Source organism: Topomyia yanbarensis, chromosome 3, assembly GCF_030247195.1.
Source record: "Topomyia yanbarensis strain Yona2022 chromosome 3, ASM3024719v1, whole genome shotgun sequence".
NCBI classification, from domain to species: Eukaryota; Metazoa; Arthropoda; class Insecta; order Diptera; family Culicidae; genus Topomyia; species Topomyia yanbarensis.
In genome coordinates, this window is record NC_080672.1 from 262,434,722 (window position 1) to 262,453,857 (window position 19,136).

Here is a 19,136-nt window from a genome sequence, read left to right on the forward strand (position 1 = left end):
ACATTTTTAGAGCAGCTGATTGCTCAATGGCCCATCCTTGCAGCGATTGTATCTTTCAATGGGTAATTCACCTCCTCCAATGAAAGATTCCATCACTGTTTTACAGTGGAATTGCAGAAGTATCATACCTAAAATTGATTCCTTAAAAATTTTACTGCATAATTTAAAATGCGATGCTTTTGCTCTATGTGAAACATGGCTTACCTCAAACATTAATTTCAACTTAAATGATTTCAACATTATTCGCCTAGACCGAGACACCCCGTATGGAGGAGTGCTTCTAGGAATTAAAAAGTGCTATTCTTTCTATAGAATTAACATCCCCTTGTTTGCGGGCATTGAGGCTGTAGCTGTCCAAACGAACATTAAAGGCAAAGACATGTCTATCGCTTCTATATATATACCTCCCAAAGTTCAAATTGGACAACGTCAAATTTTTGAGGTAGTGGAATCCATGGCTGCTCCGCGTCTGATACTGGGAGACTTCAACTCGCACGGAGTATTGTGGGGTTCCCTCTACAATGATAATCGATCCTCTTTGATTTACAATGTTTGTGACGAATTTAATATGACAGTTTTAAATACTGGTGAAACAACACGCATCCCCAGACCTCCTGCACGTCCAAGTGCATTAGATCTATCTCTGTGCTCGACATCACTTCGGTTAGACTGCACGTGGAAGGTTGTACCTGATCCTCACGGTAGCGATCATTTGCCAATCGTTGTTTCAATTAACAGTGAATTAGGCCTTACGAATTCAATCAATGTTCCTTATGACTTAACACGAAATATTGATTGGAAAACATACGAAACATTAATTTCCACTTCTCTTGCTTCGACAGAAGAGCTACCCCCTACCGAAGAATATGAATTCCTAGCGGGTTTAATTATTGAAGCAGCAGAACAAGCCCAAACGAAATGCAATCCTGGAATGACAATAAATAGACGGCCCCCTAATCCTTGGTGGGACAAAGAGTGCTCTGATGCATATGAAGCTAAACAAGTTGCCTACAAAGAAATTATGAAACAGAAAGGGGGTATACGTGAGAACTTTGAAAATTATTTCATTTTGCAAAACAAATTTGACAGTATACGTCGTGCCAAAAAATCTAGTTATTGGAGACACTTCGTTAATGGCTTGTCAAGAGAAACATCAATGAGTACTCTTTGGAACACAGCCAGAAGAATGAGGAATCGAAACGTGACTAATGAAAGCGAAGATTTTTCGAATCGTTGGATATTTAATTTTGCCAAGAAAATTTGTCCCGATTCTGCTCCTGCGCAGAAAATCACTCGCGATGCTCCCACAAGTAACGATTTCATAGATTCGCCTTTGACAATGATGGAATTCTCAATTGCACTCCTCTCATGCAACAATAATGCTCCGGGACTAGACAGAATTAAATTCAACTTGGTGAAGAATCTGCCTGACCTAGCAAAAAGACGCTTGTTGAATTTATTCAATAAGCTTCTTGAGCAGAACATTGTCCCGCACGACTGGAGACAAGTGAGAGTTATCGCTATTCCAAAACCGGGAAAACCAGCCTCCGATCATAACTCGTATCGACCGATTGCAATGTTATCCTGCATCAGGAAATTGTTGGAAAAAATTATCCTACGACGTCTCGACAATTGGGTTGAGGCGAACGGCTTGCTATCAGATACCCAGTTTGGTTTTCGGAGGGGAAAGGGAACGAATGATTGTCTGGCGCTACTTTCGTCAGAAATCCAACTAGCTTATGCAAAAAAAGAACAAATGGCGTCTGTGTTCTTAGACATAAAAGGAGCATTCGACTCTGTTTCCATTGATGTTCTCTCAGAGAAACTACATCAATGTGGTCTTTCACCAATATTAAATAATTATTTATACAACTTATTGTCAGAAAAGCACATGCATTTTTCATATGGCGATTTGGCAACATTCAGAATAAGTTACATGGGCCTCCCACAAGGTTCTTGTTTAAGCCCCCTTCTCTACAATTTTTACGTGAATGATATTGATAATTGTATTGTCAGCCCATGCACTCTAAGACAACTTGCAGATGATGGCGTGGTTTCTGTTACAGGACCAAAAGCCTTAAATTTACAACAACCACTGCAAGATAGTTTGGATAATTTATCAAGTTGGGCTTTGAAGTTAGGCATCGATTTCTCTACGGAGAAAACAGAGTTGGTTGTTTTTTCAAGGAAGCGTGATCCAGCTCAGCTTCAGCTTCAGTTGGTTGGTAGAACGATAGCCCAAGTCCTGACTTTTAAATACCTTGGAATTTGGTTCGATTCTAAAGGCACATGGGGAGGCCACATTAGGTATCTAATAACGAAATGCCAACAAAGGATAAATTTTCTGCGAACAATAACTGGATCATGGTGGGGTTCTCATCCAAGTGACATGATAAGATTGTATCAAACAACAATACTTTCAGTAATGGAATATGGGTGCATCTGTTTCCGTTCAGCTGCGAACACTCACATTATTAAACTGGAACGGATACAGTATCGCTGTTTACGAATTGCCTTAGGTTGCATGCAGTCGACCCATACGATGAGTCTTGAAGTACTAGCGGGAGTTCTTCCTTTAAAAGACCGATTCTGGGATCTTTCTTCTCGTTTACTTATTCGATGTGAGGTTATGAACCCACTGGTAATTGAAAATTTTGAAAGACTTGTCGAGCTTCAACCCCAAACCAGATTCATGACAGTGTATTTCAATCACATGTCACAAGAAATAACGCCTGCTAGGTATGTTCCCACATACGTCAATATACTAGATATTCCTGAATCCACTTTATTCTTCGACACGTCCATGCAAGCAGAGATTCGTGGAATTCCGGATCATCTACGCTCGCGGGAGATCCCTAAAATATTCACAAGTAAATATCAACACATAGACTGCCTTAAAATGTTTTACACTGATGGGTCACGAATCAGTGAGGCCACTGGTTTCGGTATTTTCAACAATAATTTTTCAATTTCTCTCAAACTTGCAGAACCCGCCTCTGTTTATATAGCGGAACTAGCAGCAGTTCACTATAGTTTGCAAATAATTAATACTTTACCCCCGAACCATTACTTTATCCTCACTGATAGTCTCAGCACAATTGCAGCTCTACGCTCAAAGAGGATTGATAATCACGATCCATTCTTTTTGGGGAAGATACGAGAATCTCTGAGTAACCTGACAAGAAAATGTTATAAATTTACCCTAGTGTGGCTCCCCGCCCATTGCTCTATTGCGGGCAATGAGAAAGCTGATAATTTAGCCAAGATTGGTGCACTAGATGGTGAAATATATGAAAGACCTATCGCTTACAATGAATTTTATAGCGCTTCTCGACAGAGGACACTTGCTAGTTGGCAAACATCTTGGGACAATGGAGATATGGGACGATGGCTACACTCAATTACCCCTAAAGTATCAACGAAGGCATGGTTCAAAGGATTGGATGTAAGTCGGGACTTCATCCGTGTGATGTCTAGGCTCATGTCCAATCATTATACTTTAGATGCGCATCTCCGTCGTATTGGGCTCGCTGAGGGTAATCATTGTGCTTGTGGAGAAGGTTACCATGACATTGAGCATGTTGTTTGGTCCTGCACTGAATATCGTGAAGCCAGATCACAATTAGTAGATTCTTTACAAGTCCGAGGAAGACCAATCCATGTTCCTGTTAGAGACATCCTGGCGTATCGCGATCCTCTATACATGGAACTTATCTATCATTTTCTAAAAACAGCATCTGTCAAAATTTAATTAAATTCATCTCCTCATACTCTCATCCAAGGCTAATCATTCACCAATTAAAGGAACCTAGAATATTTAGTTTTTAAATTTAGACAATAACAGAAAAAAAAGTAAATAAATACACCCGAAAATACTAGATCAGTATGAAATACAACAATGTAAGGAAAAAAGCAAACAATAAAGTGATTTCAGTGTTAGTTTTAGACAAAGTACTAGTATAGTTAAAATTAGTCTTAAGGATTTTTGTAACGTGCTATGTAAAAAAAGAAACTGGCGTAAAAAGCTATTGCAAATGCCGTGTCAAATAAACGTATGAAAAAAAAAAAAAAAAAAAAATATACGAAAATGATTACACCACTAAAAAGTTATATGGTTTATAGCAAAACATTTGACGTCTTTTCCGAACGTGATGCTGGAGGAATATGTAGAATTTCACGGATTATGCCACTGTACCAATTCACAAACGTGAATGTGAAGTTCTAGTAGCATAATATTGGTCACAAATGCGTCACAGTGGTTTTAGAGCAACGCTGATGCCTCCAGTTGATGATAGTATACGATCACACTAATCCTATACACTTTAAATAGCCCAGTGTTCTGCTGGGACAAGGTTGAATGGGAACCTGGAATTCTTAATGCAATATTCATTTCCTGCATCTGCCACCGTTGATATTGAAGCTTATTTTGCAATATGCTCGAAAACAATTTTTAAAGATTAGGCTATGATTTATCGACAAATAAAACGCAACGCATTTTTCCAGTTGCTACCCATTGAACAGAATAATAGTCTTATCTTCTCAATGATGTTCATTCTCATTGAAAGGCTTTTTCATATCGGAGGTAGAAAAAACATTTCCTTAGTTTCCTTAGGGAGTATGGGATTATACTTTGGCATTATTATAGAGTGGTGTTATTTATGAGTTTTCGATATACTGTCTAAGCTTGCGTTGTGCGACCTTGTTCCATTCATATATTTCAACGAACTGTGCGTAATGTACTGGATTTATAATGAATGATGAAGGCAGTGTGCGACGTGACCATTTTAACCACAAAAGCTCTTCTATCGAACGAGATTTTAAACTTCCCATTTTCACTACTGTCAAACTTATTCCTGTTCTAACAATAAAAATATTAGAAACAAATCTAAATTACCAATAATTAATTACTATTTACCAGGCAAATTACGCATGAAGAAAGTGCTTATACCACAGGTTCCCTATTTCGTCATGTGACCCTCACCATTTCAGAATGAATTCCCACTGCGTTATTTAACGTTTATAGCCGAAAATAGCAAAATAAATAGCATACTCCAGAGCTCAGAGGGTGGCTTCCATCAGTAAATCCCTTCAAAAACGAGCTGTTTTATTAAATCTATACACACGTCAAACTGGAGGGGAAGTTTAATTCGACTGGCGACCCTTCGAAGTGGAAGATACGCTCTATCTGCAAAGGAATTTTCTCGTTCATTGGAACGAATGACGGCAGCTTAAAAAACGGAGAGCTGAATGCCAAAATTGATTCTACCCTGGATGAGGTGTTACTTCAATTCGTCATATCCTAGGAACCTTTTCTTGAAGCAGAACATGATTTGCTCATAATATATATTACGTATTAAATTATACTTCGTTTCTATAACCAGTACTATTTCGTTTCGTGACTTCCGCTTTAAAGTTGTATGATGTTCATCAATAAAAATAATACGGGTGCCCGAAGGTTGAATCGTATCCACTGAACCACGGGTGTTTCTATAGCAGTGAAAAGGGTCACCCGCTGTGCTACTCACTACTCTTCGCAATATTTTGCCTGAACTTGGTGTATGCTATTTCGATGCTAGAATAATTGCTAATTGAGGATTTAGAGATAGCTTAAGTTGTCTCATCCTTAGGACGACTTAATATTTTCTCGTTTTGTGGAATCATTTTCAACAGAGATGTTCTGAAGCTGCTGATGTTAGAAACTAGAATTGTTGCAATAAGTTAGCTTTTGGGAAAAGGGTCATTCTAAAAAGATAATCATATTTGAACGTGTAGCAGGGCTAGGGACATTGTGGAGAAGAACTGGATGCGGTTAGGTGTTTTTTTAGTGAATCTAGGAAAATATCAGACACAGTAAATGTTTTTTTTATACTGCTACGACCATATAAAAATTTCATTATCTTAAAATTGTGCAAAACAAAAAACTAGCTTTCCGCTTACACGGTACTACAAAAAATCATTGAAAGAACTTTTCAAGTTACATAATATAAGATGTAGGTAATATACCCTTTAAATCTTGACTAATAACGTTGTCATTTTTCAGTCCATTTTCGATTTGTGACAGTTCTGGATAGAAGAATGCTGTTGTGTAAGAAATAGTAAGACAACTAAATGAAAATTGCTATTTTTGTGATTTTTTCATGCAAAATATGCCAATAGTTCAACATTTTTCCGAAGGCATGTCCTTGTTCGAATGATAATTCGAAAGAACATTTAATTTCGCGTTCACCGATATTTAAATCATCAAAATCAGTCGAATTAGGAATTGACTCCCATGGCGTTAAGTAGTTTATGTGGGATGCTACTATGATCAGAATTGCACTGGAGCGGTTATTTCCAAAATGAATTTTTCGCCTTTAAGAGTCAATGCGCGAGAATTCCTACTTTGGGAAGAATTGAAATACTCCTGTATTTTGACCGATTTCTATGATCAAAATGTCATTGGACCCTAAATTGGACGGATTTAAGTACTGTTTCGAGTTATCATTAGAGCAAAAACGAGCCATCGTAAAAATTTGCTGCATATTTTGCAAAACAAAATCTCAAAAAAATGGAACAGTGCTGATTTTTTGGTGCCGAAGCTCCGAGAAAGTGTTTTTGTTCCTCAAATCAAAATTTTGACGGTATACAACATTTTTCAAACGTGGTTTTGTGTTGCATTTAATGAGACCTACATCCTATCCTAGTTCACTTGAAAAGTTCAAAATAATGGTAGCACCGTGTTTTTTATAGCTGAAAAAGTGACTCGATCAGGGCTGAATAGCGGGACTATAGCAAGTGCCAAACTTGAAAAATTTCTTTTGTTGGCTTCTTCACCTGAAAATTAGGAGATTTCATTGTTTATTTGAATCATCAGTTAAATAAGATATTTATCGTGAAAACTATGGCTAGGCTCTCGGTCATCTATTGAAGCTGTCCTTTAATATCAGCTTTCTCTTTCTCTGAGCAACCAATATAATTCGTGTTGTATCGCTAATGATTGTTTCAACAGACACTAACACTACGGATAAATATAACCAGTAAACTCCAGTTGGACACAGTCTACACAGATCTTAAAGCCGCTTTCGACGCTGTTAACCACTGAATACGATTAGCAAATCTTAATAAACTAGGATTTACCGTGAAGTTCTATAACTGACTTTGATCCTATCGTGTCCACCGCGAGGTCGTTATTCGAATTGGTGACAACGTGTAAGAACCCTTTTCTAATAATTTCGGAGTTCCTCAAAGTATTACACTAGGTTCGCTACTGTTTTCATTATTCGTGAATGATGCGGTCTTCGTTCTAATGCGTTGAGGGAAACTGTTTTTCGCCAATGACTTGAGGGAAACTGTTTTTCGCCAATGACTTGAAAATATTTCGTTATAAGGTATGAAGCCGATTGTCGTGAGCTACAGTGTCTCATTGATACATTTTACAACTGATGTCAAAAAATGTCGATCCTTAGTGTTGCGAAATGTTTTATCATCAGTTTTCATCGTACAAGGCACATGTTTAATTTCTACTGCAACATTGCTGGATCTCAGCTGCAGCGCGTTGACCACATAAAAGATCTAAGCGTTATTCTTGATAAATAGCTAATTTATACCAATCACTTATCCCAACCAGGAGAAAATAACTGGCCAATAATCCCAGCATACTACTTTCTGGTATCATACCAAATCCTGGTATTAATTGATTATTAATACCTCATTGAGGTATTAGCAGGTATTGAAGAAACATTTTTCAATACCTGCTTAATACCTCAATGAGGTATAATACTTTATTTTGGTATTATTGCTATATTCCAGTGATTTTCGCAATTACCAAATCAATACCTTAGTGAATACCTCCATACAGTGAATTTTGTTATTGGAAGGTTGAAAAGGTTCTGTTATTATTCAGGTATTACAATAACTCGTTTCATTATCAACTAGCTATTCCTAGTACATGTCTCAGTTATTATTTCAGGTATTTTACATCTTATGCAAGGCTCCTTAATACCTTATTGTGGTGTTCAAGTATTGGGTACAGTATAACCGAATTTAGTATTGTGAAGTTATTTTCTTCTGCTCGGGATCAGCGATTATTGACAAATCAAATCGACTGCTGGGTTTTATATTCAAAATTTCCTATAAATTACGGGATCCTTTTTGCTTTAAGGCTTTATATTGCAGTTGGAATTCGTCTGGTGCCCTTATCATGCAAAGGAAAGTGAACAATGGAGCTGTCCAGTGTCCAGCGCAAATTCATGCAATTTGCATTACCTCAATTGCCTTGGAATGATCCGTTGAACCTGCAACCAAATGAGGACCATTATAGGTTATTAGGACTTCATACTTTGCAAGAACGTACACATGCTTCACAGGTTATTTTTATATCTAAGCTTATGTTGGCTGAGTACAATGTACCTGATCTCCTTGGACAAATCAACCTCTACACTCTATCCCGAATTCTTTGTCCGCGGTAATTGCTACACATCGAAATGCGTAACACTATCTACGCTGCCAGTAGTACGATTCTAGCGATGGTTCTTAGCTTCAACGATTTTATCGAGCGATTTCGTTATTAATTCACCACAGTTTCGTCACCGTTCGCTGTTATGTTAGGTTAATTATCTTTAATTTGGTACTTATGGTCAGATGGACACAAAGTTTCGAATATAAATTAATATAATAAATTAAGAAATTTAAAATGTAAAATACAAAAATTGGCACCTTCAAGCTGCCTTATCAAATAAACAGACTGAATAAAAAAAGTATATTCAGAAAACTGTGATAGATTTATATGTAATTCTGGCTGCTACTCCTTAAGAAACAATCCGATTGGCAATACTTTCCGAGTATGTTTGTCTCAACATTACCTCAACTTATAGACACTTGGGAATAAAGTTTTCACTGTCATTAGGAAGTTGAGGTCACATTAATATTGCTAAAGTTCTCCACTATGTTCAATTATTTGATAGTTGCTAATAAATACTAATCCTTTGAGTCTTAAACAATAACCTATTATATTATGTATTTTCTTTAATTATTTTCAGATATTATTCCGGTAGTTCAATCGTCGGATTCCGCCGAAACGCGCGAGTTTTTGCAAAAAGTAGCAGAACTCTTGATCGATTACGTTAATATCCAAAACGATAGAAATGAGAAAATTCTCGACTTCCATCACCCAGAGGATATGAAAAAGCTCCTTAAACTAGACGTGTCTGATGATCCAGTTACGCTACAACAGCTGATAAGAGATTGTGCCATTACACTCAAATATCAGGTGAAAACGGGTAAGTTACAAACATCCTTCAAACTCTCGGTGAAATGATAACGTCCGGCAACGGTCTGTGATGCTAATTGAAGTGTGATGATCTCGATGAGTAGGAAGACACTCCATGACTCGTTAGGGTGAGAAAATCCTCTTCACATAAACAGTCCTTGAAAACTGCATCGGGTTAGATGAATCAATCTCCCCTTCAATTTTGTGCCAACGGAAACAAAACAAAATGTTTCCTACTGCCTTACCTGCTCCACAAGACTGACGCTAAACGATATGGTACATGCGAAAAAGAGGGATTACATTGAAATAGCACAACAGACGTATATCCGGATCAGCTCGCACTTTTCATCTCAGTCTGTTCCGTGTAACAGAAGGTAATCCAAGGGTTGGCAAACAGCGGAAAAGCATTTCCCCGCTGTATGATATTGCAAACATTCGCCCTGCAGATTGTTCTTTTCTTTACTATAATCTAAGCGCACGTTTGCTGCTATTTTGTCACATCCCAATGGTTCAGTCCGTTTTGAGTAGGGTCGGCTGAAGAGCATTCTTCGATGTACTCCGGTGCGGTATATACAAGTATTCTCATTTGTGAAAGGTTGACTTAAAGCTGCTGGCATCTATCTTGGTTTTATCATTTTGATTAAGTGTCATTTATCACATGCGTCGGTAGCAGATTTCGATGGGGAAAGTCGAACAATTAAAAACGTATTAGAGAAACTATGGTTCAGATTTAAAGATTGCTTCAATGAAAGATGCATCAAGGCAGTGGTAAGCACAAACATATGCTCGATATCAATCATTATCTGGTCATCCAGCACAAAGTGCAAAAATTACACCAATACACAATAAGGAAAATTAAGGAAATGGAGACAAACATTTTTTTATTGAAACAAACCATTAGGAAACAAACGAATTAATTGATTTTACCGCGTTTATTTCTCCAATCTGCACACTACTATGTACTACAGTTGATCTGCTGCTGTTAGGCGGTAAGCTGGTGGCTTCTTCTCCTTCCGACCGGCTAATACCGATTCTGACCCAAAAGAGTCGGTAGCGGAATTACGGGTAAAACCGACACCCCACGACTTTTCCTATTAAACGTTAGTGCCGAACCCATGATGACTCCGAGATCCTTGGCGTGAGAGTGCCTTGGAATGCTTGAGTCGAAGAAATGGTAGTTAAACTGAATCGGATGGAATTTCCGCGTAAAACGAGACGATTGAGCATTTACTCGGTTTTAAAACCATTCTGTTTAGATTACACCATGTACTAAAGCTCTCCAGTTCACTCTAAAGAAACTCGGAACCGGTTTAATCCCGTTACCGAAAAATTTTCATGTCGTCGGCGAAAGAAAGGCGGGATTCTTGCAATTTAATATTGTACACGGTGTCTTTGTCGAACAACTTTATTCAAAAAAATTCAGCATCTGTAAAACTTCGGGATATTAAAGAATGGACTTTTCCCTTTTATTTGAAAATAAAATTAAAATATTTTGTGGGGGGTCTAGAACAACTTTGATTTTAAAGTTTTTTGATTGAAAACAGAAGTTTTTTTTTAATGAAATTAAATCGCATTTTTGCTACTAATTGGTACTATAGACATTCAAAAAATACTAAAAGTGAGAATCTGATGAACAATCCCATTGTGTACAACTTCGTAGAATGCTAGAAATCGATATAAAATCACCCGAGAAAGTTATTAAAATTTTATCAGTTTTTAGGTGTGCGCGGGGCCCATGGTTTAAGAAGTCGATAAACAAGGACTTACAAAAAAATGTTTGGTTTAAATGAACAGTAAATTCAGATAAATTTCAATGTATACAAAGTCCCATTCTCAGCAGAAAAAATATATTTTTTTCGATTTCTCCGGGTCTTGGGCGAAAATGACACTATATGAATAAGGAGGTGTGGAAAGGTGTTGACCAAATTATATCTTACATCTTGTTGATTAATGTAGTAACGGATTTTATCATGCCTTTTTCATTTCTTTTCTAGCTCTAGGAGATAGCTAATGTAAACTAGAATGACCCTTCTTCCTGATCCTATCCTGCCTGGTAAAATACAATTGACTTAAATTCAAAGCTCTATATTTGAATGAACTAAAGTAGACAGTTCGAGTCATTGTAATAAACGACGGATTTTATTGCAATTTTGGATTGAGAATCATGTTTGTCTTTATCAACATCAAAAGAAAGATGATTAAAAAAGAAAAAAGCTCTTCGAGTTTAGGATCCATGTTTGTTATCTTTTGGGGTAAATTTATTTCATCAGAATTTATAGATGCACATTTTTACTTGTACTCAAATTTTATTTCCAAATCGAACACACTTCACATAATCTAAGAAAAAAGAACAAAACCAAGTTTCATAATTTCCTTTAAGAAGAAATTTCGGAGTCGTTACTCGTTGAACACGGATCAGAACAGAAAACGAACAAGAAAATATAAGGCTGGACCATACATTCAGTAAATTCTAAAAGTAATACAAGTCTGTTTATTGAAGATTTCCCTCATAATATGGGATAAGAGCAAAGACAACATATCAAGAGGACAAAGTTGCCAGTTCAGTTCAGAATCTGGAGACCGTAACAACAACACGCCTTTCGGGTAAAGGTGATACTTTCTATATCTACTTTTATATTGAGATCGCTATCTTCGCACAATAGACAAAACCTTTATTTTGAAGGATTCCCCGCGGGTCCGAAGAACACCATCCGCCAATCCGACCTACTAGACTGAAGCGCTAATTTGTTTCGCTGATCTCCCGTTTGTCCGAAAGTTGCAAGTCACCATCTACGCCTTCTCTCCCCTGTCCTTGATACAACTGATTCTACACCGATTTTGGAAATAAGCCCACCTCTGAATTTCTTGACCAAGCATAAGCCTCCGATAACAAAACAAATTTGTATTCCATATTCCTAGTTTTAAGATAGTGTAATTTTACCTCTTTGTTAAAACTATTGTCCCCCATCTTGTAAATAGAATTGTATCCCTAGTTTTAAAACACCGGTGAAATTTTTCATAAATATTTGTTCCCCCTTTTGTGTACTAAACTGTATTGTTAGTTTTAAGATAACTGTAAATATTTCCTAAAAAACTATTACTATTGAATTCCTTGTTTTCAAATTTTTCATAAAAAAAATCTTTTGCCCCCTCTCTTGTATATAGAATCTTATTTCTAATCTTAAGATAGCTGTAAAATTTTTCTTTTATAAAAAAATATTTCAACATTGTAACCTCCTAGTTTTAAAATATCCAAAATGTAAAAACAAAAGAATTTGGCACCGCCAAGCTAACGCATTTGTGCCTATCAAATAAACGAAATGAATAAAAAAAACCTTTATTTCTCATTTACTATTGCGAGTTCTGTTCAATGTACAGCCATTTCCAAAAGTTAACAAACTTGAACATAAATCTCATCAAATTATTTTTCTATCCTTCATGAAACTGTCAATCCGGATTCTCAATCGAAATCAAATCAAATGACTAAATATCTAATCGAGTTTGATCAAATATAAAGTTAAAATTTAGGCCAAATATATCCCACAAGATGGTAACGAGCAAAAAGGTTGATTCACGATTACATCAAGCATACTCCAGAATGAGTGAATAAGAAAAACGAAGAAACAAATATATCTGTGACAGAAAAAAAACTGTTGCATTCTGCTGCATTACCCAGTTTCTTTCAAAAGAGTGTTAATTTCGTTCAAATTTTATCTACTCTTCTCTATATCTCCATGATCCTAAAATATCATAGGTGCGCATAAAACGGTGGAATCTGGAATTATGCTTTTTACGCTTAAAGGTGGGACTTTGCTAGCATTCAGGTTCTTCTGAGAACACTGTTAAAATAAGGCACATGTTGAAGTTTTAGCGATGCCGATTTTTTTCGAATAAAATTGTTCTACCAAACACACCGTGTGTAGTCATTAAAGTAGAGGAGTAATATTACTGGGCCGAGATAGCTTCCTTATGGGATGAGGGATGTAGCGGAGAATGGTGCAGACAGACAATTCTTAACCTTCTTTAGGTGTTGGGGTCAATAACCGAAAATGAATTTTCAAAATGCGAAAACTTTTTAAGTTTAGCACTTAAAAGTTTGGAATTTCTTGACTTTTCCTCTTTCACGGAGAGCAATATTCAATACAGTTCAAAATTTCCAGACATTCCTGAAGGCAATTCTATGCAGAAGCTATAATTTTATTAGTTTTGTGGTAGCTCAGAGAAAGGGTTAAGCTTAACGTGTCGGTTTTAACCATAATTCCCCTACTAGGAAACCTCATTTCCAGTACTAAATAGACTATTGTAACGGAATTTAATTGGCAAGGGACTGGAAGGTGAAGTATATTTTTCAATATTACAACAGTACTAAAATTACTTCACGTATTTTAAGTAAGAATGTGCTGAACTTAAAATCTCTACTGTAATTAAATTGCTGTAGAGAAATTTTCAAATAATGGCGGTACGTAATGGACTTAATAGTACTTAAAGTAACTAATTAAGTACCACTTTTGGCATTGCGTCGTTTAATTTCACAAAACATTGTATCGCGAGATCGGATAGAATAACAGTGTGAGGCACTCGAAGGGTTCCCAACTTCAGGCTGTTCGGGCAGCTATTATTACATTATTATTATCGCATTTGAAGGACATCTTCATTTGGGCTTTTTATCTTTCTAACAACACTTTAAGGAGACCAATACAGATGAAAAATTAAACTTCGTTTTATTCACCTAGTGGTGCTATTGTGCCTTTCTTATTTCTACCAACCACGATTGTATGGCTGGTTATGTTCATGATATTGAAGTGTGGAAATGTCTATTACATTGTTAGTACACTTTGCACCTATACACAATAGCGAGGGGCGGATACAGAAAAAAATCGAAGGGGGCCAAAATTTTAATTTTGAAATGTTCGTTTTACAATACGTAATATGTAATAACCTCATTTATCATAGATATATGGAACAATGGCAATACTCCTATATTTGTTAATGCAATTAGGAAAGATGTTCTTGATCTGACTTTATGTAGTCCATTGATATAACAAAGAATAAAGAACTTTTATCTATCGGAAGAAATCTCTCTTCTCGATCATATGCATATTTTATTTGAGTACGAAGCAAATGATATGCTAATAGAATCTTTCAGAGATTAGAGGAAAACTAATTGGGAGTTATATAACAAAAATTTAAATGTAGATATTGAAGGTACTATAATAACTAAACAGGGTCTCGAAGCAGCCTCAGCAGAATTGACTAGTAGAATTCAACATGCATTTGATTTTAGCTGTCCTTAAAACGGTTAACGCCCCACAAATGGAGATGTATCTTGGTAGAACAAAAGACTAGAACAACTTAGAAAGAAGACTCGTAAATTGTTTAACAGGGCAAAGCAAACATCAAAGTGGGAACAATATAGAGAATCTCTCACCGAATACAATAGAGAGATAAGGCGATCTAAACGTAAAGACTGGAGACGAACTTGTGAAAACATTGAACATACTCCAGAAGTTGCGAGATTACAGAAAGCTTTTCAAAGAAACACTCAAATGGACTCCAAACTCTAAAAATAGAAAATGGACGCTATACATCCACTGCTTCAGAAACATTGGAAGTTATGATTAAAGTTAATTTTCCAGACTTCGTGTCTCTTTTAAGTGAGGCAACTAACAAAACAAATATTAAATGTAGCCTCCCCAACAACACTAGTGAAAAGGAAATTTGGCTAATCAGATATTTGCAGAATCTAGGGTAGAATGGAGCATTAATTCGTTTGATCCATTAAAATCACCTGATAGAGACAGGGTATTTCCAGCACTTCTTCAAAGAAGTAAAGGAATTCTTTACGCTCCACTTATGAAACTGTTCAGAGCTAGCTTAACACTCGGATGCATCCCAACCAGTTGGCGATAGGTTAAAGTAGTATTTATTTCTAAGGCCAATAGAAGAGACATAAGCTCACCTAAATCATTTAGGCCTATAAGTCTCATCCATTATGCTGTAAACAATGGAGAAACTAACCAACGAATATATAAAATCAGCCACTTGTCTTTAGAATTGAAAAATCAATCAAAACAAAAGAAATTGCAATAGGTGCGTTGTATCATATGATTCAATGAAAACGTCCATGGTAAGACGTGACTTCAACAGATGCATCATCGAGTGGATTGGTTCGATGCTAGCTGATCGAGATTATCAGCAAATCTTGGAAGTTCGACGATTACAGTGAAGATCACAAAAGGGTGTCCATAAAGAGGAGCACTGTCACCCCTTCTGTGGTCTCTAGTGGTTGATGAACTTCTTACAAATCTGGAAGCATAAGGCTGCGAAGTTATTGGATTGGCGGATGATGTGGTAATACTTGTTTTAAGAACATTCGATAATGTTATAACTAACCGCATGCAAAGTGCTCTAAATTAAACGTTAGAATGGTGCTAACGAAAAGGGCTAAATATATATGCTTAACCCTTTCATGCCCAACTTTTTGCCTTTCTCAATAGAAAGGTATTGCAATTGCTCTGAAAACCGACTTTTTAACGGAGGCCCGGAGGGCCGAGTGACATATACCATTCGATTCAGTTCGTCGAGTTCGGCAAATGTCTGTGTGTGTGTATGTATGTGTGTATGTATGTATGTGTGTGTATGTGTGTGTGTATGTGACCAAAAATGTCACTCATTTTTCTCAGAGATGGCTGAACCGATTTTGACAAACTTAGTCTCAAATGAAAGATGCAACGTTCCCATAGGCTGCTATTGAATTTCTAATGGATCCGACTTCCGGTTCCGGAATTACAGGGTGATAAGTACGAACACGCAGAAAATGTCGATTTTAATAAATTCTGCAATGAATGTATAAAGGTGAAAAATTTTCCAAAATATGTCCACTACTGCTTCGATTTGTAGTATTAGGTCACTAACATCCATTCAAAGTCTATTTGGCCACATTGGCCACCATCCTCGGTTCCGGAAGCCCCGGCGGAAGTATCTAAATTCAGAATAACAGTCACATCGGTTTCTCGGAGATGGCTAGACCGATTCGACTAAACTTGGCCTCAAATGAAAGGTATTGCGTCCCCGTAAATGGCTATTTAATTTCATCCCGATCCGACTTCCGGTTCCGGAGTTACAGGTTGTGGCGTGCGATCACATAGCAAATTGTGATTCAAACCGATACTCCGATGAAAGCAAAAAAGGTAAAAATTTCGCTAAAATGTCTCTCAAACAACTTAAATTTGCTGTTCTAGGTCACCGACGGCCAACCAAACTTTCGTTGACTACATTGACCACCATAGACGGTTCCGGAAGTGCCCGGGAAAAGCGGCCATCTTTCAAAATTTACGAACTCACATCAGTTTTCCGGAAATGGCTGGGCCAATTTTCACAAACTTAGTCCCAAATGATAGCTATAATATCCCCATAGATATCTATAAAATTTCGTACGGATCGCTTATATGGTTCCGGAAATATAGACTAAACCGTCCGGTCACATATGAAATTCCCATATAAGCCGGAACTCAATTTTTTTTTTCAAAGGGGGGACCCCATGAAATTTCAGAAATCGAATTCGTATTTTTGATGCCAAACATCTTTAAAATGCATGAAACGTCGAGATTTTATGTTATCTCGAAAATTTTTTTTTTATAAAAATCGACTTTTTGGGACTTTGCCGATTTTGCACCTTTTTGCCTTTCTCAATAGAAAGGTATTGCAATTGCTCTGAAAACCGACTTTTTAACGGAGGCCCGGAGGGCCGAGTGACATATACCATTCGATTCAGTTCGTCGAGTTCGGCAAATGTCTGTGTGTGTATGTATGTGTGTATGTATGTATGTGTGTGTATGTGTGTGTGTATGTGACCAAAAATGTCACTCATTTTTCTCAGAGATGGCTGAACCGATTTTGACAAACTTAGTCTCAAATGAAAGGTGCAACGTTCCCATAGGCTGCTATTGAATTTCTAATGGATCCGACTTCCGATTCCGGAATTACAGGGTGATAAGTACGAACACGCAGAAAATGTCGATTTTAATAAATTCTGCAATGAATGTATAAAGGTGAAAAATTTTCCAAAATATGACCACTACTGCTTTGATTTGTAGTATTAGGTCACTAACATCCATTCAAAGTCTATTTGGCCACATTGGCCACCATCCTCGGTTCCGGAAGCCCCGGCGGAAGTATCTAAATTCAGAATAACAGTCACATCGGTTTCTCGGAGATGGCTAGACCGACTAAACTTGGCCTCAAATGAAAGGTATTGCGTCCCCGTAAATGGCTATTTAATTTCATCCCGATCCGACTTCCGGTTCCGGAGTTACAGGTTGTGGCGTGCGATCACATAGCAAATTGTGATTCAAACCGATACTCCGATGAAAGCAAAAAAGGTAAAAATTTCGCTAAAATGTCTCTCAAACAACTTAAATTTGCTGTTCTAGGTCACCGACGGCCAACCAAACTTTCGTTGACTACATTGACCACCATAGATGGTTCCGGAAGTGCCCGGGAAAAGCGGCCATCTTTCAAAATTTACGAACTCGCATCAGTTTCCCGGAAATGGTTAGGCCGATTTTCACAAACTTAGTCCCAAATGATAGCTATAATATCCCCACAGATGTCTATAAAATTTCGTACGGATCGCTTATATGGGTCCGGAAATATAGACTAAATCGTCCGGTCACATATGAAATTCCCATATAAGCCGGAACTCAAATTTTTTTTCAAAGGGGGGACCTCATGAAATTTCAGAAATCGAATTCGTATTTTTGATGGCAAACATCTTTAAAATGCATGAAACGTCGAGATTTTATGTTATCTCGAAAAAATTTTTTTTATAAAAATCGACTTTTGGGACTGCCGATTTTGCACCTTTTTGCCTTTCTCAATAGAAAGGTATTGCAATTGCTCTGAAAACCGACTTTTTAACGGAGGCCCGGAGGGCCGAGTGACATATACCATTCGATTCAGTTCGTCGAGTTCGGCAAATGTCTGTGTGTGTGTATGTATGTGTGTATGTATGTATGTGTGTGTGTATGTGTGTGTGTATGTGACCAAAAATGTCACTCATTTTTCTCAGAGATGGCTGAACCGATTTTGACAAACTTAGTCTCAAATGAAAGATGCAACGTTCCCATAGGCTGCTATTGAATTTCTAATGGATCCGACTTCCGGTTCCGGAATTACAGGGTGATAAGTACGAACACGCAGAAAATGTCGATTTTAATAAATTCTGCAATGAATGTATAAAGGTGAAAAATTTTCCAAAATATGTCCACTACTGCTTCGATTTGTAGTATTAGGTCACTAACATCCATTCAAAGTCTATTTGGCCACATTGGCCACCATCCTCGGTTCCGGAAGCCCCGGCGGAAGTATCTAAATTCAGAATAACAGTCACATCGGTTTCTCGGAGATGGCTAGACCGATTCGACTAAACTTGGCCTCAAATGAAAGGTATTGCGTCCCCGTAAATGGCTATTTAATTTCATCCCGATCCGACTTCCGGTTCCGGAGTTACAGGTTGTGGCGTGCGATCACATAGCAAATTGTGATTCAAACCGATACTCCGATGAAAGCAAAAAAGGTAAAAATTTCGCTAAAATGTCTCTCAAACAACTTAAATTTGCTGTTCTAGGTCACCGACGGCCAACCAAACTTTCGTTGACTACATTAACCACCATAGACGGTTCCGGAAGTGCCCGGGAAAAGCGGCCATCTTTCAAAATTTACGAACTCACATCAGTTTTCCGGAAATGGCTGGGCCAATTTTCACAAACTTAGTCCCAAATGATAGCTATAATATCCCCATAGATATCTATAAAATTTCGTACGGATCGCTTATATGGTTCCGGAAATATAGACTAAACCGTCCGGTCACATATGAAATTCCCATATA

At 37.3% G+C, this 19,136-nt stretch overlaps 1 protein-coding gene across 1 annotated transcript in view; it reads left to right on the forward strand.

Annotated features, from left to right (window-relative positions):
- Positions 1-19,136, forward strand: part of LOC131693788 (glutamate decarboxylase) — a 90,210-nt gene that overhangs the window by 30,056 nt on the left and 41,018 nt on the right. Inside the window, exon 2 of the mRNA XM_058981926.1 lies at positions 9,018-9,257. Within this exon, the coding sequence (XP_058837909.1) occupies positions 9,018-9,257 (240 nt within the window). The remainder of the gene's footprint in view (positions 1-9,017; positions 9,258-19,136) is intronic.